General features: G+C 36.9%; 1 protein-coding gene across 4 annotated transcripts in view; it reads right to left on the reverse strand.

Moving 5' to 3' along the window:
- CEMIP2 (cell migration inducing hyaluronidase 2) overlaps nucleotides 1-26,660 on the reverse strand; it is a 103,982-nt gene that overhangs the window by 33,402 nt on the left and 43,920 nt on the right. For all 4 annotated transcript variants that reach the window (XM_072611477.1, XM_072611467.1, XM_072611487.1 and 1 more), the window contains 9 exons: nucleotides 25,229-25,438; nucleotides 24,643-24,848; nucleotides 24,422-24,491; nucleotides 20,562-20,690; nucleotides 17,892-17,980; nucleotides 10,068-10,199; nucleotides 8,846-8,881; nucleotides 6,527-6,682; nucleotides 2,786-2,963 (listed from right to left, as the gene is read on the reverse strand). In XM_072611477.1, the coding sequence (XP_072467578.1) occupies nucleotides 2,786-2,963; nucleotides 6,527-6,682; nucleotides 8,846-8,881; nucleotides 10,068-10,199; nucleotides 17,892-17,980; nucleotides 20,562-20,690; nucleotides 24,422-24,491; nucleotides 24,643-24,848; nucleotides 25,229-25,438 (1,206 nt within the window). The remainder of the gene's footprint in view (nucleotides 1-2,785; nucleotides 2,964-6,526; nucleotides 6,683-8,845; nucleotides 8,882-10,067; nucleotides 10,200-17,891; nucleotides 17,981-20,561; nucleotides 20,691-24,421; nucleotides 24,492-24,642; nucleotides 24,849-25,228; nucleotides 25,439-26,660) is intronic.

Raw genomic sequence — 26,660 nt, forward strand, 5'->3', positions numbered from 1 at the left:
GCTTGAGGAAAACAGGGTATATTTTAGGCCTCACTAATATGCTGAGGCAATGGAGTGTTCCTGACAGGTGTCACTCTCAGATAAAATACAAGGCTAGATAGACCAGTAAAGCACTTCTTTTAACACTTTAGTCCCATCAGAATTGTGTCTCTTTTACAACTGCATAACACAGTGTTAAGCTTATGCTGGGTCATAACAATTGTTCCATCTGTCCCCTTTATCTCCATCTATACAGTCACCACCCTAGCTCAGGCACTCATCATCTCTTACCTCATTGCCATAGTTTTGTAATTGGTCTCTCTGCCTCATCACTTTCTACCCTAAAATATTCTCTACATGGTTGCCAGTTATTTTCTTAAAGTATAGATATGATGCTGTGACTCCCGTACTCAATTATCTCCAGTGGTTTCCTATTGCCTCTAGGTAATTGTTGTGGGTATTTAAAGAGGTTTCATCTTCCTTAAATACCTGTGCCTTTTTAGCGAAAATATGTGTGTGTGTCAGTGTCTCTCTCTCTCTCACACACACACACACTCACATCTTCCCCCAATGTTACCTTGTGTTGATTTTACAGATACCTTATATATGTACTTGGCACAGTGGACAGAGTGCTGGGCCTGAAATCAGGAAGACTCATCTTCCTGAGTTCAAATCTGGCCTCAGATACTTACCAGCTAGCTATGTGACCCCAGGCAAGTCACTTAATCTTGTTTGCCTCAGGTACTTACCTGTAAAATGAGCTAGAGAAGAAAATGGTAAACCACTCTACTATCTTAACCAAGAAAACCCCAAATGGGGTCACAAAAAGTTAGACACAACTGAAACAACTGAACACAGATGTACATACCTATCCACACTAGATTATAAATTTTTGGACAGGGATTATTTCACTTTTATCTAAGCATGAGGGATATTACTAAGTATTCCTAGTACTTAGCATAACACCTAGAGAGAAGGTATTTAATCAGGGCTTGATTTATTGAATGATTGCCAATAGCATAGTACCTAGTTCCCACTAGAAACCAAAATCTTCAAGCTAAAGGACTGATATATGTAGGACATAAGACCTTTGTTGGTAGTAGAGTGGCTAACGTGGATACCATGGGGTCACATAGAAGTCTTTCTATTTATATGGGATGGTAAGGGATCGTCCAATTCCAAAATCATAACCTAACAATTAATTTAGCCCTTAACTGTTCCACTGGAGATAAATGGCCCAATTAAAAGTTGGATAGGCTAGCACCTGTTAGTCAACATTCTGTGATGTGACTCAGTTGTTCCCATCTGCAGAGTCAGCAGATCTTGACTTTCATTGACCTACCACTGACTTTATTTTAAAGCAAAAATAGCTCGGGTACTTGGGTACACACAAGCCACTGTGATTATCACTGTTACTCACCAGGCAAAGAAAAGATGCTGAGTCACTCTACTCAATTGCCACTGCCAGTAAGTACTAGGAGTAGTATCCCTCATACTTAGATGAAAGTGAAATAATCCCTGTCCAAAAATTTATAATCCAGTGTGGATAGGTATGTACATCTGTGTTCAGTTGTTTCAGTTGTGTCTAACTTTTTGTGAACCCATTTGAGGGGCTATGATATGGTCTTAACCTTTGTTATTCTCCACTTATACCATGACAACTAGAGCTCTAAGTAGGTGTCTGGTTATACTGACAAAAGTGGTATATTTTGAATTATGTCAGGTAGAAGATCAAGGTTGTGAGGATATACATGAAAATGGTGGACAACTGAATTTTACAAACATATGTGGTACTTAACCAAAACTCTATGTAATTTAAATAAGATCTTTCTCATGATCTTTGAGTCATTTTTTAGTCATGTATAACTCTTTGTGACCCCATTTGGGTTTTTTGGCAAAAATACTGGAATGGTGCACCATTTCCTTCTCCAGCTCATTTTACAGATGAGGAAATTGAGGCACTTTTTGTGGTTAAGTGACTTGCCCTGGAGTCACACAGCTACTAAATGTCTAAAGCCAAATTTGAACCCAGGGGGTCATACAGCTACTAAATGTCTAAAGCCAAATTTGAACCCAGGGAGATGAGTCTTTCTGACTTCAGCCCCAGTACTCTATCCTATTTATCCCTGCACTTCCTTGCCCAAAATGAGAAGCTAATTTTTAAACCCCACAACTTTCCTAGGAATACCTGCATTATTCTTCTCCTTCCTGCCTACCTCTCTTTAGTAACACTGACCCCCCAGAGAAAATAAAATATGCATGTGTTTCCTCTCAAGAGAGCCAGTGATTCTGCTTTGGGATGGATACCCCCACCATCTGTTCTGTTAAATGCTCCATGTTATTTTGCAGCCATTTCAGTTGCATCTGACTCTTCATGACTCCATTTGGGATTTTCTTGAAAAAGACAATGGAGTGGTTCCCCATTTTCTTCTCCAGCTCATTTTACAGATGAGGAAACCGAAACAGACAGAACTTGCCCAGCCAGATTTGAACTCAGGAAGATGAGTCTTCCTGATGCCAGGCACAGCATTTATCCATTGCACCCCCAGCTGCCTCTATATCATATCAAAATACCCAAACCGCCATGTTTTAAGCTACTTTCCTCTCCTAGAATGTCAGCTGAATATCAAGAAGTATCCAGAGATGATTTCTTCTATTATCATCTCATTCACGTGGGCAAAAGTACATGGAATCCAGCTCCATTCTCCTTTGCAATCCCACCAACCACAAACTCAACTTGGTTTCCTCCCCTCTCTTTATTTCTTCCTCCACTTGCACTATAAAGAAAGTAGGAGGATGTACTTACATGAGCACCAAACTTCACCAGAGAGATGTTATTCTTGGGGGTTAGCTGCCAGACATTCTTCATTAAGAAACCAATAGCACTGCTGTATCTATCTGCTGTTGGCATGTAGTTTTTGAATGTGCTTTTGCTAAGATGAATAGGTCCATCATAAATCTGAAAACCTCTAATTGGAAATGTCCTGTTGAAATACAAATTAAATCACAGGTAAAAATGGGTACACTTATTAAACATTATGCTTAATAATGTTTAATATTAATTATAATATATAAATATGTATCACATATTATTATTAATTCTAATAATTATAATAAACATATCAATATGTTTAATTTGGAAGAGATGGAGGAAAGACTAGTTCAAGAAAATAATGAAGTAAAAAGTCAAATTCAGCAAAAAAAAATAATTTTTTTAAATAAAACTATTACTAGCTACATTGTGCTAAGCATTAACTACATTTTACACCATTAGATTGCAAGCTGCTTGAGGTCAGAGACTACCTTCTGCTTCTTTTTCTATCCTCGATATTTAGCACAACATCTGGCACATAGAAGGTGCTTAATGAATGCTTACTGATTGATTGGGTGGTTAATAAATACACACATAAAAATACTCAGAATGAGAAAAAATCAATCAATAAACATTTATTAAGTACCTACAATGTGCATATCACTGATAGAGATATAAAGATAAAAGTGAAAGTATCTGTCCTCAAAGGGCTTATACTCTTACATCCATAGAAGCAGAAACGACCTCTTTTTGAGTGGCTAATGAGGTAATGAGGAGCTGTTCTATTAAAAAGAACTAGAATGAGAATCAAGAGACCTGGGATCTAGAACTGATCCCACTCTAGTGTGACCATAAACAAGTACCTTCATCTCTCCGGGTAATGTGTAAAATTAAGTAGTTCAAAGGCAAAAGTCTCTAAGGTCCTTTCCACTCTGAAAGGATATGATTCCATAATTCAAGTGTCAGCATTAGGATAAATGTTCAAGTTTAGAAGAATAGATAAATCTAGGGAAATACTTATACTGAGAAACAGTCCTTCTGTACTCTAAACCTCTTGGTTTGTCATTTCCATAAAATACCAAGAAGCAACACTTCTATTTTAGCCAGGAAAAAAAGTTAGGAATACAATTTATATGCCTTGAGAGCAAAAAACTCTCGATTTCATTTGCCTTTGTATTCCTAGGGCCTGGAATGGTGTCTTGTATATTGACAAGCACTTAACAAATGCCTGATTGAATGAGAGACACTCAAATTAGTCTATTATTCTTCATTGTTTTCCCTAAAATTTCTATAGCAACTGACCAATCTCTAATATGACAGCACTGAACAGCAAAGATTCCTTTTCTTGCTGTCAGAAAATAGCCTATTATATTTCAGACTGTGGCCTATGCACCAAAAAAAGTCCTTCTCCTCACGGGATTCAAGCTGTGACCAACATATTGTCTGAACAGTGCCTGGCACACATGAATACCTAACATGTTTCAGGATGATAATTCCAGAGGGAGAGGAGCCCAGAGTAACCAATAATTCACTGGAGTCAGGTTGGCTTGAGCATCCAGGAAGACCAAGGTAAATAAGTCAAAATCAAGTCAATTAACATTGATTAAGTCCTGACTATGTGTTAGGGTCTGTGTTATGCACCTGAAATACCCCCGAAAAAGGGGGAAAAGGCTCTTGTTCTCAAGGAGCTCACATCTTATGGGGCAGACAACAAGCAAACAACTACGTACAAACAAGATAAAGAAAAGAGATGTCAGAGAAAATCTCTGGGGGAAGACATTTAGATTAAGGAGGCCAAGGAAAGGCTTCTTTAAGAAGGCAGGACTTTAGCTGAGACTTAACGACAGCTAGGGCAGCTCAGAAGCAGAAATGAGGAAGGTGAGAGTTTTAGTCATGAGGGACAGTCAGGAAAAAATGCCCAAGGCTAGGGAAATAGAATGTCTTGTGCAAGGTAAATCAGGGAAACTACTGTCATAGGACTGTAGAATACTTGGAGGAAAGTAAGGTATAAAATGACCGGAAAGGTCACATCATATCTGTTCTGAGCCAGTCTAGAGAGACAATATACCTTTGTGATCATTAGAAAAGGAAATTTTACCATTGATTCTACTATGAAGTCTTTGGGAAGGTTAGTTAACTTATTCACTCTGATTTTCCCCTACATGACATGGGAACGATAATTCTAGCCTGCCTCCATGACTGATAAATAATTGAAGAAATGCCTTTAAGTGCTAAGCTGTACCAAGATGAATCTGCCATTATAAGGAGGGCCGGGGAGGGTGAAAGAGTCAAATTATAATTTCTCATCAAAACTGCGTCTCACATTCAGCTGCTATAGCACTGCAGTGGTTTTCAAGCCCAGCTTCTGCATTAATTTGTTCTCATCTTGAAGAAACTCCCTTTTCTAAAATTAAATTCTGCCCTGGCCATTTCTGAAACCCTGCAAGAGTACAAAGTAAGAAAAAGTGACCTAACACCAGCTCCAAAATATTCTGCAGCTCAACACGCGCACGCACACACACACACACACACACACACACACACATCTAAGTTAGCAGGGGTCTCATGAGGATAGAGAAATTTTAAAGAAACTTTTTTACTTTCAGATATTTTGTAAAAACTATGAAGTCCTCGATAGCTACCAAATTTAGAACTCTGGTTATTTTTTTCCCCCTTAACAACAAGTAAGTAGAGAGAAGGAAGATGAAGAAAAAAAATCCATAATAGGAAATGAACAGCTTCAGAATTCATGCAGAAATTTTCTTTCTTATTTCAAAAAACTCAGTTCTACATGACTTTTGGTCTACATGAACTGATTCAGAAACCCAAACAAGACAAAGAGATTTAGAATCTAATAGTATAACTAGTAAAATACTACTACTAATGACAATAGCTAATAGTTAAATGATTCTTTAAAGATTTATGAATTGGATATTGGATCCTCACAACAGCCCTATAAAGAGGGCTTTTTTTCTAGAGGCAAGAAAAGGAGTAAGGTAAGAAATGGAGAATGAAGTGATGATGATAAAAATAAAAGGGAAAGGGAAAAAAGAAATTTAGAAGGGACAAAGATAAGAATAATGCCCAACTATTGAGTCAAATTTAACATATAAAAGTAAAAATAAAAGTAAGATCTATATAATAAACTTTTGACATGGCAAACATATTTTTCTTTTTTTCTTCATTTAGGTAAAGTGTTTATTTTTATTCATGGTTATAGTGACTAGCATTTATATAGCATTTTAAGGTTTGCAAAACTACAAATATTATCTCATTTGATCCTCACAACAGACCTGGAAGATAAGTGCTCTTGTTAATCCCATTTTACAGATAAGGAAACTGAGGCTAGGAGAGGCTCAATGACTTGCCCAGGGCCATGCAGTCATTAAGTATCTGAGATCAAATTTGAACTCAGGCTTTCGTGACTTCAAGTCCAGTCTATTCACTGAGCCACTACTTTTTTGTAACAACTTTTTATTATTGTTATTGCTGCTGATATGTGACAAGTTCTTAATTAAAAATATATACATTTCTTAAAAACAGTCCTGTAAAGCAGGCACTACAGATATCATTATCCTCATTTTACAGGTAAGGGACTGAGGTTAAGTGGTTTACCCATGGTCACCCTGCTAAGGAGTATCTGAGGTAATATGACAATCCAGCATTTTCTTGATTCAACCAAGTATTCTAGCCACTACAATGCACAGCCTCTCCAAGTCTGAGAAGCAGCCTTACCTGTTCCTAGGCAAAGTCCGAAGTTTCTTGGATATGCCTCCAATGCCCGCATACTTGTTCTGACCACCCTGAAAGCCATAGTTCTGGCTCTCCCCAACAAACAGAGATTCTGATACTTCTTGGCTGGAACCTTCATCATTGGGGAAGCTTCCATCACTGTAAAATAAGAATGACTATTAATCACAGTTTATTATCTACAATTACCCAAACAGAAAGGCAGGCTAAAATCTGCATCATCAAAGGAACCCTTAAATTTGTTTTAAGGTACTGTATTTCAAAGCAGGAATTTTCTTGTTGTTCAAAAGAAAATCAGAACAATACACCTTCAAGTCATGAAATATTAACAGTCTTACAAATTAAACATACACAACTGAAGTTTGGGGAGGGTGGGGTTGGGCAACAATCCGATAGTCCCAGGACAAAATATACCACATTTAATAAAAGAAAAAAAGAGGAGGGCTATCGTTGAATGTAATTATTTTTTCAATTTTATTTATTTTTAGCTTTTAGTTTTCAACAGATTTTGAGTTCCAAATTTTCTCCCCATCTCTCCCCTCCAGCCACCCTAAGAGAGCATGCATTCTGATTACCATTTTCCACAATTTGCCCTCTTTTCTATCACACCCCTCCTTCTCTTATCCCCATCCCCTCTATTTTCTTGGAGGGCAAGGTAGATTTCTATACCTCATTGCCTGTATATCTTATTTCCCAGTTGCATGTAAAAACAATTTTTAACATTTGTTTTTAAAACTTTGAGTTCCAAATTCTCTCCCTTCCTCCCTCCTCACCCATCCCCACTGAAAAGGCAAGCAATTCAATATAGGTTATACATGTGTAGTTATGCAAAACCCTTCCATAACAGTCATATTGTGAAAGATTAACTATATTTCCCTCTATCCTATCTGGCCTCCCATTTGTTTTAGTCTCTTTTTTTACCCTATCCCTCCTCAAAAGTATTTCCTTCTAATTACCCCCTCCTCCCAAGTGCCCTTCCTTCTATCTTCCCCCAACCCCCGCTTATCCCCTTCCCCACTACTTTCCTGTAGTGTAAGATTGATTTTCATAGCAAACTGAGTGTGCATGTTAGCTGAATGTAATTATTAAGTTAACAAACATTTGTTAAGAACCTACTATATGTCAAACGCTATGCTAAGAACTGGGGACACAACCTCCCCCCAAAAAAATTATTAATAGCTAGCATTCATACTGCACTTTAAGGTTGACAAAGCACTTCACAAATATTATCTCATTTTACTTCTATGACAATCCTGTGAGGTAATTATTATCCCCATGTTACAGATGAGGAGGAGAGGCTGAGAGAAGTTAAGTGACTTGTCACAAAAACTGAAAGTTTCTGAGACAGGATTTGAGCTTAGGTCCAAATCCAGCCCTCAATCCCCTATGCCACCTAGCTGCCTCTTGCTTATATAGTAAGAGTCATCTGTAAAGGAAAGTAGCTTCTGGACAAAATAAATAATAATCTTCTCCAAATTATCATATCCTTCCTTTTTTTTATCTCTCAGAGGTCTTTCCTCACCTTTCTAATCTCAATTTTAAATTTTGATCATTTTCTACCAAGTAAGAAATAAAGATACTTCCATTTGCCTGTAAGAATCTAGTAACATTAAAGACTCATTGGTAATAAGAACTCCTTGTTTCTGTTCTTATGGTTAGGATGGTAACTTGTTTCAGTTGCGTCTGACTCTTTGTGACCCATTGGGGGTTTTCTTGGCAAAGACAAGAGAGCTTTGCCATTGCCTTCTCCAGGTCATTTTACAGATGAGGAAAGTTAAGTGTCTGAAGTGTCTGAAGTCGGATTTGAACTAGGGAGATGAGTCTTCCTGATTCCAGACCCAAAATTCTATCCACTGTGCCACCTAACTACCCAAGAACTCCTTACTCAGTATAAGTGAATTTTTGCTTTCTGTTGGCATCAGGCCTAAAGAAATCTCCCTCCTTAAACTCGCTGTACTTCTCTCTCCTATGAACCATTGATATTCATTTTTTAAGTTGTATTTATTCATGGACATGTTATCTCCTCCTTGAGTGGAAGTTTATATAAGCTTCCTGTAGGGAGAAACAGTGCTTGCTTCATCTTTGTACTCCCCAGGGTCTACAACACAATGCTAAATAAAAATTTGCTGAACTGCACAAACATTTCCAGAAAGGACCTTTCCAAGCTGTCCTGTATTATTTTATCTCTGTTTATAAAATCAGTCCAGTGGAATCATTGTGGCAAACCTAAATGTGGAAGGGTGGGGCAAAGAAGGTAGGAAAGAGAAAACAAAGCAATGAAAAGTGCTATAAGCAATGACTAACCTGGCAAAGGTTAAGCCTATCCCATTATCTGCAAATCTGCAAGAAAAATGAGAGAAATTCAATTAATCATGAAAAAAGGCAACTCCTTCATTACTTAAATTCTGAGAAATCTCGATAGGACCAATTATTTTTATTCTCCCCAACACATGAACAGAGTTCAAAGAGACAACTTCCATCAAATAATTTCATGTTATTAACATTGGTTCATCATTATCAAAACCCTTTCAACATGAATCCTCCAATCATTGCTTTTGGTCCATCCATCCATTTTCTTGGATGGCAAAGTCAAAAGGGAATTTAAACTGCCAAAAGCTACAGATGACAATAATGCCATATCCAGTAATAGAATTCAGCAATCCTTGGGCATTAAAATTATGCCCAAAATAGAACACTCCTCTCTTCAAATTATATAGATATTGGGAGTGAAATACATATAAATATATACATACATATATATACATACATATATATATACATATATGCTATATTATATTATAGACACAAACCATGTTAAAAACATAAGTCAAAAAACTATTAAGATAGTGGTGGAAGAGTTTTGTTTTGAATGGCAATGAAATAGTTTTGGGGGGGAACTTTTGATAACCTCTAAGAAAACCTCCATTTTCCCTCATTTTTATTTAGTTTTAGGACATTACCCTTCTCATTCTCATTTCTGTGTAACTCTGGAATTGTCATTCTACCAGACTGGCTTCTTTTAGGGAAAGAAGGAAGATGATGGAAGAAGGAAAAGAAACCATTTGAAAGAGACCAAATAAGTAAAAGATTCTTGTGGTAAGTAAGGAAATCATCATGACAGCCCTGGGGCCAGGCAAGGGAGAAGCCCCTGAAACAGCTGTGGGGTATAAATTATCCCCTACGGACTTCAGCTAAATCCCAGAAATTTTGGTCAAAGACAAAATACTGCAAACAACCAAAAAAAAAAAAAAAAAAAGGAGCCACAGTCAGGATCATCCCAGAACTTGGCAGCTGTATATAAAAGAGAGGAGAGTTTGAAATATAATATTCCAGAAGGCAAAAGATAAAGGCAGAAGCAAAAGGAGATAATTCTTGTTATACTTGGTGAGGTAGCACTTACATGTCATTCCTCCCTTACATTAAGAGGGTAGGATAATTACAGGATACAATACCATCTTTTCCCCCATGTAACATCATGAAAAAAGTTTTCAACTGCCAATTAAGCTATTTTAGTGAGGTCACATACGCTGAATTCTGAATGATAATATCTCCTCCTCGGACCCATGCCCCATGATCATTATTTTTAAAAGTGATGAGTCTGTCAACGAGTGCAGCGACACGGGGTTTTTCTAGGTCTGCATCTTGATGAGGTCGAAACCTTGAGATAAGGAAAGGAAAGTATACATACTGTAAAACAAAAATACTACAGATATGATTTAGGTAGTATATTTATTTTTATCTGTATAACTTAACGGGCTTAAAAAAAACCTTTGATTTAACATTAATGTTACTTTCAATCTATGTCCATATTAAGATTATATTAAATATTTCAAAAATTCAAAGAAATACAAGATTATTTTTTCCCGTTGATACACGATTGTGACAGTGTGGGCCTTTACTCCAATAGTGATCTTTATAAACTTCTGTGTACTTTCATTCTGGGCTTCTTATCCATGCCCTGCTATATACATCCTCCATGATCTACTTATCCAATCCTCTAGAAGCCTTCCTCTCAGATGAGTTACCAGTGTAATGCTCATTCAGGTGGGCCATCCACCAATACTCATTCCTTCTAGCCTCTTTCCTTCCTTTTCTAGCCATACCTGTCATGGATGTTTTCTACACAGATCAGTATATCCACATGGATCCCTCAATTCGGCATCAAAACAAAAGTTCCAATACACACAAAAGTTTTTGTAGCAGAATTTTTGTGTTTTTTATTAAAGGGGAAAAAAACTAACAACCACGTGACTGTCAATAGAAAAATAACTCAATAAACTATTATGTATGGAATGGAATGTTTTTATATAACAAGAAATGGTGAATAAGAAATTCAGAGAAACATGGGAAGACTTATAAGAACTGATACAGAGTAAGAATAAGCCAAACCAGAATAACTAACAGTCTTTATAATGACCATAATCAAAGAAAACAGTAGGAGGAAGACATTCAGAATTTATACAGCACCGACTATGTGTCAGGCACTGTGCTAAACACGTTACAGGTATGATCTCAAGTCTGGGAAGTGGCTATTATTATTATTACCTCCATTTCACAGTTAAAGAAACTAGAGCAAACAGAGTTCTAATGAGTGTCCAAAGCCACACAGCTAATGAGTGTCTGAAGCCTTATTTGAACTCAGGTTTTCCTGACTTCAGGCCCACTGTTCTGTCCACTGCTCGGGGAAAAAAAGGTGAAGTCTGAATAACTAATCACTGATACTGGTCCCAGAGAACCGATAATGAAACTTATTCCCTTCCTCTGGGGAAGAAGGGGGACACAAGAGCAGAATGGCAAATGCATTGTCAGATGTGGCTGTTTCCGTCTCTTCGTTTTCCTTTGCTATAGTCCCCATGCCTGGAATGCTCTGCCCCCTCACCTCCATCTCTTACTTTTGCTGACTTCTTTCAAAACTCAGTTTAAACTCCACCTTCTCCAAGAGACTCCCACCTGCCAAAGCTTTCATATGTGCCAGACAAAAACTGTTTTTGTTTCTCTTTATAGTCTCAGAATTTAGAATGGTGCCAAGGCCCAGAGTAAGTACTCGGTGAATGTGTGTGAATTGACTGATTACAAAGTACCAAGGGGGTAAGGGTAAGGTTCCGTGCCAGGATGGTTAGGGACCTATATCCAGAAATGACTATTTTAAAGGTATCAAACACTTTTTATAAAGACCCCACCCCCAAAAGAAAGATATCCCAGTTTAGATTTGCCTTGTCTATTAGCAGAGATACAGTCACAAACATTCCTTAAGTGATTTAAGATTATACTGAACAGAGATCATTCTCACTCACATATGCATTCTATTCAACCCTTATCCTGACATCAGACACAAATGCAACAAATCTATCCTTCAATTCAATATTATATGTGAGTTTTAATCCAGACCTACTTGCCTTTCCTTGCCTCCAACTTACTCCAAGAACCCTACCCCAGCAGGGACGATTTTTCTGACTCTTAAGTTACCATCAGCCCTCCATGGGATAGGATAATCACAGCTGAGTGGTTTCCTAGTCGTTACATAATGTCAAGCAGATGGAGTATTCTTATAAAGGAAACTGCACAATGTTCTCAATGAGAGCCAAAATAAGATGGAAAAAAAATTGTCCTCAATACCATGCATTGCAACATCAATGCCTCTCTAGCCATTTCTAGAGCTAACTGTAGGCAATCTTTTGCTGCCTGTGCCATGATGGCTCATTAAACTCACAATCTTCTATTTATGCTTTAGAATAGATTTATTCAATTGATTTATTTTCCTTTCAATCACATCTTTTCTCTTTTTTGGCTCTCTTAGTATCTTTTGTATCTTGGTGTCTCTTGGTATCTTTTAAGTTTAGCCCCAAATTTCCAGTTTTTCACCAGACAACTGGCTTTTATGCTCATTTATCTTTCTTTCAAATTCTAGAGTTTGACATCTTGCTGGCATAAAATTCATCTGATTAACTAGTGAGTGAATTTGTATTTCTAAAGAAAGTCTAATATATGCACAGTATACCAAAAAGTCATACATATATGTATATATGTGTGTATGTTTGCATGTGTATATGTACATATATATACAAGTACACATAAACACTATATATACTATATTTTTTTAATGGCAAGGTGATCAGGGTTAAGTGACTTACCCAGGGTCACATAGTAAGTGTCAAGTGTCTGAGGCTGGATTTGAACTCAGGTCCTCCTGACTCCAGGGCCAATGCTCTATCCACTTTGCCACCTTGCTACATATGTGTGTGTATGTGCATATATATATATATATATATATATATATATATATATATATATATGTATTTCATTCATGAATTGGCTTATTACTGATTTAGTTGGCAATTTAGTCATGAGTTCCTATATCTGAATTACCTGAATGCATGGGTGTACATCATGGACATATTTTTGTGTAAAATTAAAGGCCTAAGACTACTTGTCAAAAGGTGCTGTCACTTTTCTTCTACAAAATGAGAGTCTCAATAATTATTTCCAAATGAAATTCCCATTTCTTTTGCTATGAATTATTAATATATGCACATATATGCATATGTACAAGGGTTAGTGGGATCAAAGTGATTTCATGATTAGCCATAACATTACAAACACTAACCTAAATAAAGCATTTCTTATTCTAGTGCATGCAAATAGTTTGATTTATCACATCTGATGATAATTTGTATAGGCTCTTTATTCTGTCTGCCCTTTTGGTTACTGACCTCTCAATTCTATGTATGGATTTCATTGTTTCCCAATACCTTTGGCTACAACATAAATGACAAACACATGTTGACACTATACTTAGCATATTCCTTAGCAATGTAGTAAGCACAAGGTCTCTGATAAATAATCAAATGAGTAGAATAAGGATGCTACGATCTCAAAGTAGATTTCTAAACCTACTCAGCTAGCAACTCTTTCCTTTTTTTATACTTTGATCAACTGTATGGTCTCAAATTTTTATTTATTTCCTTTAACTATCGCTCTTAACTTTTCAAATGCTGTCTGAATCACTTTAAAGTATTTCAGAATACATCTGACCTTTGTAGAATCCTGATGACTAATTTTACCAACTCATATTTTCCAGAACTTTCTCTTAATCCCATGCCTCCCTAATGAACCTCACTTCACACTGAAGTCAGACTTTGTGATCTACAGGAATATTTCTTCTTTCAATCAACTGCTAAAGAGTAGGCCTAGACTTACATTTTGGAAGACCTATCAACCTAAACTATAATATGTCTCAATCTTGGCCAATAGACAAGTCACTTTAGTAACTCATCTATGGTGTATCAGAGATGGAATAAAATTAATCAAGATGCAGGACTTTTTACTGAATATATAATTCCCATTTTTGTACAATTTTCTGAGTTGACCCATCTTGCCCTTTGTTTTCCTGACATTATTTTCAAAATTTTTATTTCCATTTTTGGAGCTATGTTTATCTTGGCTCAAATTATGTAGTTCTGCCTGAAATGCTGCACTATGTATCAACCACAACATATACATAGTGGCTTACCACTTTGGCTGAAAAGGAAAACAATGTTGACTCTGCTTATGTCTTGCAGTCAGGAATGCTAAAGAGAAAACCGGAGCTCGGATGATCACCACATTGTGGAACTCATCACTTCACATTAGCCTGGACAAACATCTCAATAAACATACTGTAAGAAAATGCTATAGTGCTAGAAAATGACAAGATTCACAGAATAAAGGAAAATGTCATTTTAGGCCTATAATATGACTTAGATAATGCCATGGAATAATAGGACAGTGGATAGGGAATAGGACGTGGAATGAGGGAGACCTGGTTTTACATACTGCCTCAGATACTTACTGGCTATTTGACTTTGAGAAAGTAATGTAATTGCTCTGCACTTCAGCTATGAAATGGGGGTGATACCTATAGAGCATACTTCACAGGGCTGTGTGAGGATCACAAGGTTTATATAAAACATTTTAAAAACCTGAAAGCTATTTAAATCTCTGTTCCATTTACAATAATGATCTTTCTCTCCTTCTCCCTCTCTCCTTCTCTCCCTCTTCTCTCATCCTTCTTTTTCTCCCCTTTCCTTTCTTTCTCTCCCTTTTCTTCTCCCTCCTCTCTCTCTCTCACAAACTCTGTAAAATGAGTGTAATACATAGTCATCAGCAATAGAATGAATTCTTTTATTTATGGACAAGAAAATTTCCATGATACAATCCTGATGACCATGCCAATAACCTTCTAGATAGTTAAAATCTTACTATAGGAGAACTTGTTCCTTTCATATAGTCTGTATATGTTTTACCTACATCCCCATTAAAATATAATCTCCTTCAGGGCAGGAACTGCTTTCTCCTTTCTGTGTATTTCCAAAACTTACAGTGCTAACCATGTACAAAGCACTTAATAAATGCTTGTTGACTTGACTTGACCAACCTGGACACCCCTTGAAGGAGACAGTTCTTCATGTCACTACCTAAAAACAGGTTGTAATTCTGGTCAAGAATGCACTGCCTCACCTTCTCAAAGTAGCTGAATTCAGGGTAAGTCAGTGCTTTTTGCAGGCCTCCTCTGGAAACACATTATTATGACACATTCCAATAGTCACTATTGCCTAACTACACTCCTCTCTCTCAATAATCAGGAAGCAACAGCTTTCTGAAACTGTGCAGAAATCTCAAACTGCTGACAAAGAAGGTGATTCTATTCAAGAAGCTTTTATCATGAATCTATGCTGTGCAAAAGTACTCTGCTAGGTACGAGGGAAAAGGAAAAAATTTTAGCTAAGATATGGTCTCATGGAGAGTACAATCTACTAAAGAGTCATCACACATGACTAGAGAGCTGCAATGCATAAATATATTAGAGAGGTGTAAACCAAAGGGCTGCAAGAGACCCAAGCAGAAAAATGATGAAAGATGAGGACGTTCAAGAAAGGCTTCACAGAAAAGGCATCATTTCAGCTGCACTTTAAAGATGGGTTAAGGAGGTGAGCAGAACCGGGAGAACAAGTCAGCAATAACATTATGAAGACAAACAACTTCAAAATACTTAAATCTGATCAATGCAATGACCAGCCATGATGCCAAGGGTCTGATGATAAAACGTGCTATTCTCTGACAGAAAGGTGATATACTCGTGATGCAGAATAAGAGTTACATTGTCAGACAATCAGTCTGGGAAATTGTTTTATTTAACTACATAGATTTGTTACAAGGATTTTGTCTTTTTATTCCACAATGGTAAGGGGATAGGGCAGGGAAAAGAGGATAAGGAGAGGGTAAAAAAAAAAAAAACAAGAAAAGAAATATTAGAAAGGCAATGAAGCATCTTTTTAATGACTTTTTTAGGACTAGGGAAGGCATCGACATATTTATAGGTAGATGAAAAGAAGTCAATAAAAAGGAAGATATTAAAGATGCATGAGAGAGAGAAACAGACACAGAAGGAAGGAGAATTACTGCTGAAACAAAGTCACGAAGAAGGAAGGTGGAGAAAGTAGTCAAGGGCACAGGTAAAGAAATTCCTCTCACTAAGGACTAGATGTCTTTTCTTCTATGGCCAGAAGGAAGAAAGAGAAAATAATTTGGTGATAATTCTAAGAAGCCATGAGGAGTGGAACAGTGTGAGATGAATGAATGAGGGAGCCCACAGCTGATGGCCTCAAGCTTTTTAATTAAGAGGTTAAATCTTCTGTTGAAAGTATAAGGGTTTGATAGGTGGCAAGCGGGGGAGGATGGTTGGATTTATTACTGTGGGAGAAGAGACAAGGAATTAATAAGAGTAAAATAAAAAGTATGTCAAACTACATCAATCAAGGGCTCAGCTGAGATTGTGAATGATAAATTCAATCTCTAAATCAGCTTATTTCATGACTTTTTTTCCCAGTAATGCCTTGAAGCATAAGCAAAGTTGGAATGTCAGCAGAGGGGTGGGAGGATGAAGGTTAGCAAGTCAAGAATGTTAGGTCAGTCAGGCAAGGGATTCTAGAGTAATAGTCAAACACTACAGAGGCAGACCATAAAGTCAAGGTTCAGCATCAAGGCAAGTAAAGACAAACAGGGGAAACTGAGTAGACTAGAGAAGGTCTCAAAGGACTAATGGTTATAAGGAAGGAAAATGTATTTATTGTGAATGAGAGTGGGAGTAGAAAGATAAAAAGTTGCAGAATTAGAATGGAATTTCAAAATTCTAGCTCCTGAAGGAGTGAAGTTGCACGAGTATGGCAGAAGTAGAGTGGCAGAAAAAATGACTGGATCTAGGGGAGTTGAGGAACTAAGTAATCAGGTTGTTAGTTCATCCACATACTAGCTACCAAAGTCCTTGAGGATTATGGCAGGCTACAGGGTAGAAAAGAAGAAGGCAAGCCACATATTAAATTTATTGGGAAAGCAGAAAGAAGGATCTGAAAGAAAGAAGTTCTCTGGCTATCCTCCATGCCTGGAGTGCTCTCCTGACCTTCACTCCTAGTAATGACCTTCCTGGCTTCCTTTAAGTGCCATCTAAAATCTACCTTCTACAGGAAGCCTTCCCCAATATATCTTAACTCTAGTGCTTTCCCTCTTTTAATCATTTAATTTTTAGTTACCTGATGTAATTAAACTTTAATCATCTATTATTTTTCCTGCACATAGCTTGCTTTGAATATATTTGTTTGCATGCTGTCTCGTCCATTAAGTTGTGAGTTCCTCTTATGGAAGGGAGTGTCTTTTGCCCCCTTTTGTATCTCCAGCACTCAGCACAGCTCCCTAGCACCTAGCAGGTACTCAGTAAATGTTTACTAATTGACTAGAGATGGCACCAACAAGAATGGGGAAAGAATGATACAAACAGAAAAGGCACCAGTTACTTCTGTGGTATTTGAAGAAGGTTACATTACTGCATAGATGCCAAAACAGTAAAATGTGTCCTCCACACTCACAAAAAGGATGATTCCAGACTTTCTGAATAATTCACTTTAATTTTTGTTTCCAGTGTCAGCATAGTTCAAATCCAACTAACGCATTTGTTGTGTGACCCTGAGTAAGTCTCTTACCTTCTGTAAAACTGCTTCTTCCAAGTATAAATTGAGGATAACCCAGCCCATAAATGTGACTTATTATTACTATCATCTCCTGAGTCCCCCCATATTAGTAGCCTCTCTCCATAAATCATTATATAATCTTTTTATTTACTTATCTGTGTATACATTATTTCACCACTGCCACTACCACCACCCTATCAGTAAAACATAAGCCCTGACAAGGGAGGAACTGTTTTCATCTTTATCCTTTCAAACCCAGCACAGTTGAATTCTTATCAGTGATTTGATTTGGAAAGTTTCCATTGGCTTAGTATATACACTGAGCAGAATTTTAGAAGTGAAGTGTGTACCTTGCGCTGTTATCCAAACAGAGATACTCTCTTGGATCAGAAGCACTAGCATTGGATGTTTTTACTCCTTTGTCGATAAATAGACCTGCCTGGAAAACATAATTAAGGAGCATGTGCTTAAAGCCGTGACCACATGGACATGAGTTAAGAAACCCCCATTAGCCAATCTTCTTTTACAAATAAACCAGAAAACTAAAAAGAAATTCTAAATATGTTACAAAAGGACCCCTCTTCTTTTTTAAGCTATTTCAAACATTAAGCAGTTCATTCTGTCTTATTTCAGTACAAATCTTTCCCAGGGATATATAAAAGATTAAAACCTGGGGAAACCTCTCAGACATCTGATAGCATCAGATACTGAGACACAAAAACATTGAGCAAAACATTTCTTCTCACTGAGAAACAATGGGTCAAAGTTACTTCAGTCACTAGGGTTCTTGATTGACAAGATGGTCACTGCTCATCGTTCAGATGTGGAAAGGAAATCTTGAAGCCATCTGCTCAAATCACAAGTGTCCCATGTGTATAATACTGGTATTCATATAAATATAATGAATATAATGCAGATGTTGAACAAAATGTCCATGAGTGGATAATCTGTTATTTGTACATGCGCTTAATTTTGATAGTAAAATTGTGTTTGGGAAATGGTCACTATATAGATTTCTTATTTAGGGTGAAAACAAATTAATCACTCACACAATTTTCATTTTAAAATTGTTGTCCAAAATTGAAAAACTAAATATCTTTGTTTATACATTTAGAATACTAAAATTAAAAATAGCATTTTACATTTTGCAACTCCCCTGTCAGGTGAGAACTGTACTTGTAACCACCTACGTGAGAGTTATCAGTCTGAGGTTCAGAGGAGTCCTAACTAGCCTCCAGGTACAGAGCTAGTAAACATTAGAGAAACAAATCAAATCCCAGTATGCTGACCCTTGATCACAGGATCTAGACCTTAAAGGACCCTCGGAGACCAACTGGCCTAATCCTCTGTAGAGAAGAGGAAACAAGGCCCACTGAGTGACTCTCCCATAACATCTCTCAGGAAGCAAAAGTGAAAAATTATATTGAGAACACTTCACTTGCCAAATGTCTTTTGAACGGGAATTTTCACTTTGAAAAAATGCTTTCACATATTATTACTTTGAAATGTCTCTTCATCCCACAAATACCAGGTTGTTCCTGGAATGAAGATAATTTACCCCACAACATGGTAGGGTGAAAAGAATCTCACATTTACAGATGTCAATTAGGTCCTGACTCTGACATTTCTAACTATGTGATCTTGGTTAAAAATACTATATTTCCTCAAGGGATTGCTGCAAGGAAAATGCTTTGTAAACCACAAAGTACTTAAGGCAATGTGAGTTATTACTACTTTTTAGAGGCAGCAAGGAGGCATACTGAACTCGGCCTGGAGTTCAAATTCTACCTCACATACTCACTAACTCTGTGACCCTGAGAAAGTCACTTAACTTTGGTCTGCCTCAGTTTCCTCAACTGTAAAATGAAAATAATAACAGCACTTACCCCCCAGGATTGTTGTGAGTACTAAATAAGATAATGTTTGTTAAGTGCTTAGCATGGTGCCTGGCACATAGTAGTCACTTCATGCCTTTGTTTCTTTCTTTTTTAAATAAATGACTATTTAAATAAAAAATGAATACATAAGTGCACTATTATTACTTTCCTAAGCTCTTCAAAGTACGACACAGTAGAGTTTTTAGGGGAACATGTGACTAGCACCTATATTCATTTAAAACTGACATGAAAACTGACACATTTATTGGCAAATATTCTGTATGACACATAACACAAAAAACAGTATTATTAGAAACTAGATAAATTACTATTTATGTCAGCTTTACATTATGAGGAAATCATCTGTCCATCTTCCTCCAAAAACCAGAGATTCCAGTACATCATAAAACGTTCTACTTGACCTTTTTTCTTTCAAATCAAATTCATTTAGGGAAGAAACATTTCACTCATTCATTTACTCAATCAGTCAAATGTTAATGATCATAATGGTACAGTATTAATCACTGTGATATCACAGAGAGGAGGAAAGAATTCCTTCTTCCTGAAACTTATGTCTAATTTGAACAGGATTAGAAATACATCTAAAAGTTTTAAATAAGGTGTATTCCAAATAAAGTTTTATATATAGAGACATATATTTATATGTCTATATATATTTATATATTATTTATATATACACACACATGTGTGTACACGTATGCATACATGTATGTGTATATATGTATGTGTGTGCATATATATATATGCCCATATGTGAGACCAACCACATATGAAACACATTTCTACCAAATTACACAGTTCAGATATTCCTGCCGCCAACGGGATAAAGAAATGTTCTCATGTTAAAGTTACTGTATTGAGAAACCCTAATGAACCTCAGAACTTATACAGTACAAAAATTCTAAAGCTACTTAACTATATCAGTGAGCTTCTTTCCTCAAAGAAAGCATATGCAATATACACATACAACCATCCTTCACATATTTGTTAGAGTAATTAGCTCAAAAGCACAAAATTAATTTCCCTCATAATTGGTTTTAACTTCCATTCCTCAATTGTGCTCAAATTGTTTCTCCTAGAAAAAAAATTTAGCCATTGGTGCAAGAAACAATAGGAACTAACCTTAAAATTTGAATGAACCCTGTTGTTATAAAAAATGCCCAGTGGTGTAAGTTCTGCCTTGGTTAACCCATGTGATTCACTGGATTCCCCTGTGGCTTCTTTGTGGAATAAATACCATATTCCAGCATCCTAAAATTAAAATGAAGAGCTCATTAGTAAAAACTTATTTTTTAAAAAAAATATTATTGTCCGGAAATATTCTTGTCAGAAAAACCTGGGAATGTTCATATGAAATTCACGCAAAGTGAAATGAGAAGAATTAGGAGAAAATTCTGCATAGCCACACAATATTGTAAGGATAATCAACTGTGAAAGCCTTCGCTAGATCAACACCAAAGGACCCACAATAGAAGAAGCTGCCCACCATCAAAGAGAGAAATAATGAACTCTGAATGCAGACGGAATTCTTACTTTCTTTATTTTTCTCTTTCTTTTTGGTCTGTTTTCTTTTGCAACATAGCTAATATGGAAATGCCTTGATTATATGACTTCACATGTAAAATCAGTATCAAATTGCCTTCTCAAGACAGAGGAAAGTGTGGGAAGCAAGGAGAGAATTTGTAAGTCAAAATTTAAAAAAAAAAAATGAATGTTAAAAAATTTACATGCAATTGGGAAATATTTAATAAAATAAAAATATATTGAAAAAAAGACATTCTCATCCAATCTCTTTCTATATCGATCACTGCATTCCATTTCCCTAAACATTTTTCAGATTAAGAACAAATTACAAAGAACCAAGCTTACAGATAGTACAGCTGAACCCAACCCATTTCATCTTGTTTTTAGATTGGGCAAAAAAATGGAGATGCTGAAATAAGAAGCTTCTACTACCATTTGCTTAAAAAAGTCTTTGGTTATTATCTAGCACTAAAATCAGTCCCAGACATGTTGAAGAAAGGGCCAAGTCAACAGACTCACCACAAAGACAACACACCAAGTCTAAGCAAGAAGGTTTTTGTGTTCAGTCCCCACATGATCAATAATGAGTCACGCACATTAGACAACCATTCAGCCAACATACAGATCTTATTGACTTCTTGCAAAGAGCTCGAATGCCCTTCCTGTCCTGAAACTTTTTTTTTTCCAAAAGAAACAACACAGCATAAATGAATCAGCATCCTGTTTGGCCTTGGAAATGTTGTCAGTTTGAATACTGTGTTACTGCCCTTAACAGGAACACAGGAAAGATTGAGGAATGTTCTGCACTCAAGACATAAAAGTGAAAATAATTTAATCTGTCTTAGTCTACTAACTATTGGCATAGAATATAAGCAAAGCCTCACTACACACAGGACAAAATAGTCTTCTGTCTTACTTTAATGAAACAAACTGATGAAACCTAAGAATACTGAAGAGGAAAACTTTATGTGAATTGAGAATGTAAGAGAATAAAGAATAACTTTTTTTCTTTTGAAAAGGCTATAACTGTACCTCATTAATGAGCTAGTGTGAAAAACGTATATATTTGTTTCTATTGGCATATTTACAAAGATGAGAGATGAAAGAAAGTATACTTGGAGGCCAGGGAGAAGAGCTTTGTACAGACACAACCCAAACCTGCCAGTTAAAACCAAAGGAAAAAACCATCCCAAAATGGTTCTCTGATCCCACAGCTTTTTCTTGTTTAAAAAAAAAAATGTGCTTCATTACTCTCCGTGATCCATGCTTGACTTTCCTGAATTTTTCCACCATTCCACAAGGGGCCTCCTCACTCTAGCCTAGAAATTCATTCTGCAGCTTCCTCATGCTGGAAGCAAACTTTGGCCTTGTAGTTCCTACTAGAATTCATTTTTAAAAACTGCCCAGGCCAGCTGTATTTTCTTTCTTCTCTGGGGTCCCTTCCTGACTCTCCAGATTTTCTCGCGTTATACACATTCCCCTCCTCTACTCCACCCCAACCCTCAACTTTTAGGTTCATTTCATATACTGTCTTCTCTTAGAATGTAAGCTCTTTCTGCTTATATTTCTTTCCCCAGGGCTAAGTACAGTGACTGGCACAAACTAAGTGCTTAATGAATGCTTGCTGCCTGTTGACTGTGCAGTTAAAACAGGTAAAAACTTTGCACAAGAACCATGGAGATGTACACTGAAGAAAGGGCTTCATTTACTTGAAGAGTGAAAGTCCTGCCAAAGGGTGAGCTAGCTTTGCTGAATGAGTTTCCCTGGGAAGAAACAAATGAAGATGAGCATGCTTTTTCATTTTTTCATTCTGAGATGAGAGAGAAAGACAGCGAGAGAGACAGAGAGAGAGAGAGAGAGAGAGAATACACAAAAGGCATGCCTTTTACATTGTATACCACAACGAGAGAATAACATTTCCTTACATTTTGCCATAGAAAATTTCCAAGCATTTTATTCAACATACAGATCCTGAAACAGCTGAAGAAATCTTTATTCTTGATTCTTGTTCTTGAGTTCATACATATCCAAGGACAATGTTAAATGAGACTGATCAGAGATGTGAGAACCTGGCACATAGTAGGCACCTAGTAGAAGTTTACCAGCTGACTGACATTTATCCTCTCCATAAGGGTCCATCTTCAGATCAGAAGTTTCAAAATATAGGTCATTACAAATCATAACACAGAGAAGGGTTGTCTATGGTCCATCCAACAAAAAGCCTAACGGGGCTGTCAGGATTGAGTTAAACTACCTATGTGACCTTGAACAAGTCACAACCTCACTGGACCTCACTCCCCTCATTTGTAAAATGAGGGGGTTGGACAAGGTGTCCCTGAAGTCCCTTCAAGGTCTAGAACTACGGTCTCTGTGAGCTAAGAAATTTACATTCATGAAAAAATTGTCTCAAGAGGACCAAATCAATCAAGCAATCAATAAACTCTTATTAATTGGGTACCATGTGCCAGACACTATACTAAGACTGACTCCTGTATACCAGTTTTCCCAAAAGAGAATACATTTCAGCTAGTCTTTTGATTTAAGCCAGACCCACACAGACCATATTCTCAAATTCTGGAAAGCACTGCACAGTGTTTGTTTCCATTCAAAGCTATTTTCTTTTAATAGTAGTAATATCCAAAATATACACCCTCAACATATTAAGGTAAAAAGGCGAATTTCATAACTCTCTAGCTGTATCTGGCCAACACTGACACTGCTTTAGGGAGACAGCAACTTAAAGTGTTGTGTTTTTGTTTAAACATACCCATTTTTTTGAGGATTTTTACAAGCTCATCACGGGACATCAGTTCTCTCTACCAAGGGAGCTCCATTAGCTACCTAAAATTAGCCTGATGATAAAACTTGTCCTAGTCATGCAAAGCAGCACTCTAGTGCCTGCCAAATCACATGGCTCAACACAGGTGCCTAAACAAAGGAGAGAGAGGGAGAGAGACAGAGAGACAGAGACAGAGAGAGAGAGACAGAGAGAGAGACAGAGAGAGAGAGAGAGAGAGAGCGCACCTAAATTCAATAGAGCCATTTTCTACCTAGTATCAGAAGACTCAACACTTGTTACTACAGCCTCTAAAACAATCCATTCTCAGAAAGGAAAGTAGAAGCAATCCAGCATACAATCATTAAAAACAATGACTCAAATAGCAGCCACTCAGTCCCATTTAACTTAAACAACAGAAGCCAAAAGAGACTGAAGAAAATGGTTATATAGTATACTAATAATACACACTGGAGACAATACTGTTCTTGGGGACAGTATCTGTCCTGTTCTATAGGCTGAAACAATGAAGGGATTCAGAACAGAGAAAAGAATTCTCTGAAAAGCACTGAGTATTTATACCACCACAAAACAGAACTTATACCACATGCATAAAAATGTGGGTGAACCTATATTAAGAATAATTTGATACTATGATGGGAGGCCCATCCATGTGCCTTACCTGTGAGCCAGCAGCTGCATTACTTATCAGATGGTTATTGGGATGAGCAATCCAGAATGTTGAAACAGCCCTGAAATGTATTTTTTTAGAAAGATTACAAATGTCTTCATGAAGAATCTTGACCATTGCAAAACTCTAAGATTTTCTAAAGTCCTAACACCAATATAAACAAATGAGTTGTTTTGCTTTTTTAAAAACTTTCCCAACTGCCAAGCACTCACATGCAGTCTGTAGCAGGCACAGGGACATAATTTCCAAACACTTTCCCTCTAATGCTTGTACACATGGTGTAATTCCTGTCAGTGGGAAGAAGAGTGCCTGGTTTGGTGACAAGCCCAAGGTTGTGGAACAAAATATTCCTTTGCTCAATGCCATCTTCCAAGAAGAAACAATGGCCTAGTGTGTCAAAGCCAATAGTGTCTTTTATCTGCAGAAATACAAGTTCATTATGTCATTAGTAACAAGATTTACTGTAAATTAAGTGCAAATGATACTCAGTCTAACATTCTCAGCACAATTGCAAGAGGAAGCTTCCCTATCCACAGGGGCCGCAAAAAAAGTCAAATGTCAAGTTTAATTTATTCCCCTGGTATTGTAACTGCTTTGGCTGGAAACACTGGCTTATGAGACAAACCTAAATATCTAAAAACACAGCAGAAACAAGATGACCCAGGCATGGAGTGAAAGAAATGATTTAGATACGGTTGAAAGGGCATGGACATTTGACACAATGAACTGATTCTGCAATAGGCTCTAGCCTGCTTTGTTTTCAACAATAACTTAAGTTAGATTTAAGAGTCTACTTACCAGCAGACCATCTGTTCCATGGACAGTAACACATCTAGAGAAGCAGTTATGAATAGACACACCATCCAGGTAAGTCTGAGGTCTGTAACCTCCTTTATCGTCCACATCGCCACATCGGTGAAAATGCACTGGGTATTTCCCTAGATGCTGCTGTCCCATGTGCTTCAGTTCCACATGGGAAAGATGAACCGAGGTGAAATTTTTCTGAATCTACAACACAAAGTACTTGAGTCAACAAATTCTATGCTTTAAGAAACAGAAAAGGGTTTGGTTTTTTTTTTGTTTGTTTGTTATTATAAGAAAACATTGAAGTAAAAGGAAGAAGATACAGGGGAATGTATGAAGTACCCTAATCAATTAAATGGTAAGCAATGAGGGAAATTGGAAGGAAAGAAAAAAGGAGGGAGGGAGGGAGAAAGGAAGGAAGGGAGGAAGGAAAGAAGGAAGGAAAAAAAAAGATAGCGCAAAAACTTTCTCATGTGTTTGTTTCTCTGGATCCTAGACTATCAACAAAAAACTTCTTTCCTCCATCTATGAAATTTTTTAAATAAACAAAATCTCAGAGAGTCTCAGCCAATTCCAAGAGTAAAAATGCATGTGACTTGGACAGCTTTAGGAACTAAATATGCCAGTAAGCTCCGATTGTAACATCTCTTTTTGTCAATTTGTCTTTTCCTTCCATTTCTACACTTAGAAACCTGCTATCAAAGTGGTAAACAGGATTTTACATTGTTAGTGTATTTGTAACCAATCAAGAATTTTTTTTTAAGTTTCTAGATGACCATGAGTTCAAATCCTATTAACAAACACTTTAGTACTTGAAATACACATCTCTTCAATCTCCCTACAAAAGCACAGTTTTGACCAAGTTTTCAGAATTTCACATAATAGAAAAGTTTATAAACTATAACTTTTTCAGTTGTTTTACAAAATGTCACTTAAAAATTAATCCATTTATATGATTCTATTTATCCCACAAATTATGGTATTAAAAATACAACTATTTGATGCAAATAAAAATATTACTGAGAGGCAGCTTGGAGTAAAGGAGTGGTTCTCAAACTTTGTGGTCTCAGGACCCTTTACACCCTTAAAAATGATTGAGGACTTCCTTCCAGTGCTTCTGTTTATTTGGACTAGATCTATCAATATTTACCATCTTCATATTATTATTAAGAAAACTGTTTTGACCACACAGACCCCCTGACAGGGTCTCAGAGATGCCTCAGGTCTCCCCAGACCACACCTTGAGAACCACTGGAGTAGACAGAGAATAGAGAGGCAGTCTTAGAATCAGGAAGACCTGAATTCAAGTCCTTTCTCTTACACATAGAGTGTGACCCTGGACAGGTCACTTAACCAGTCAATGCCCAACAAACTTTCTAAAACTCTAAGTTGTCAAGAAAGTGCCAATCCACATTGGCATACTTTT

Source organism: Notamacropus eugenii, chromosome 1 (assembly GCF_028372415.1).
Source record: "Notamacropus eugenii isolate mMacEug1 chromosome 1, mMacEug1.pri_v2, whole genome shotgun sequence".
Classification (NCBI taxonomy): Eukaryota; Metazoa; Chordata; class Mammalia; order Diprotodontia; family Macropodidae; genus Notamacropus; species Notamacropus eugenii.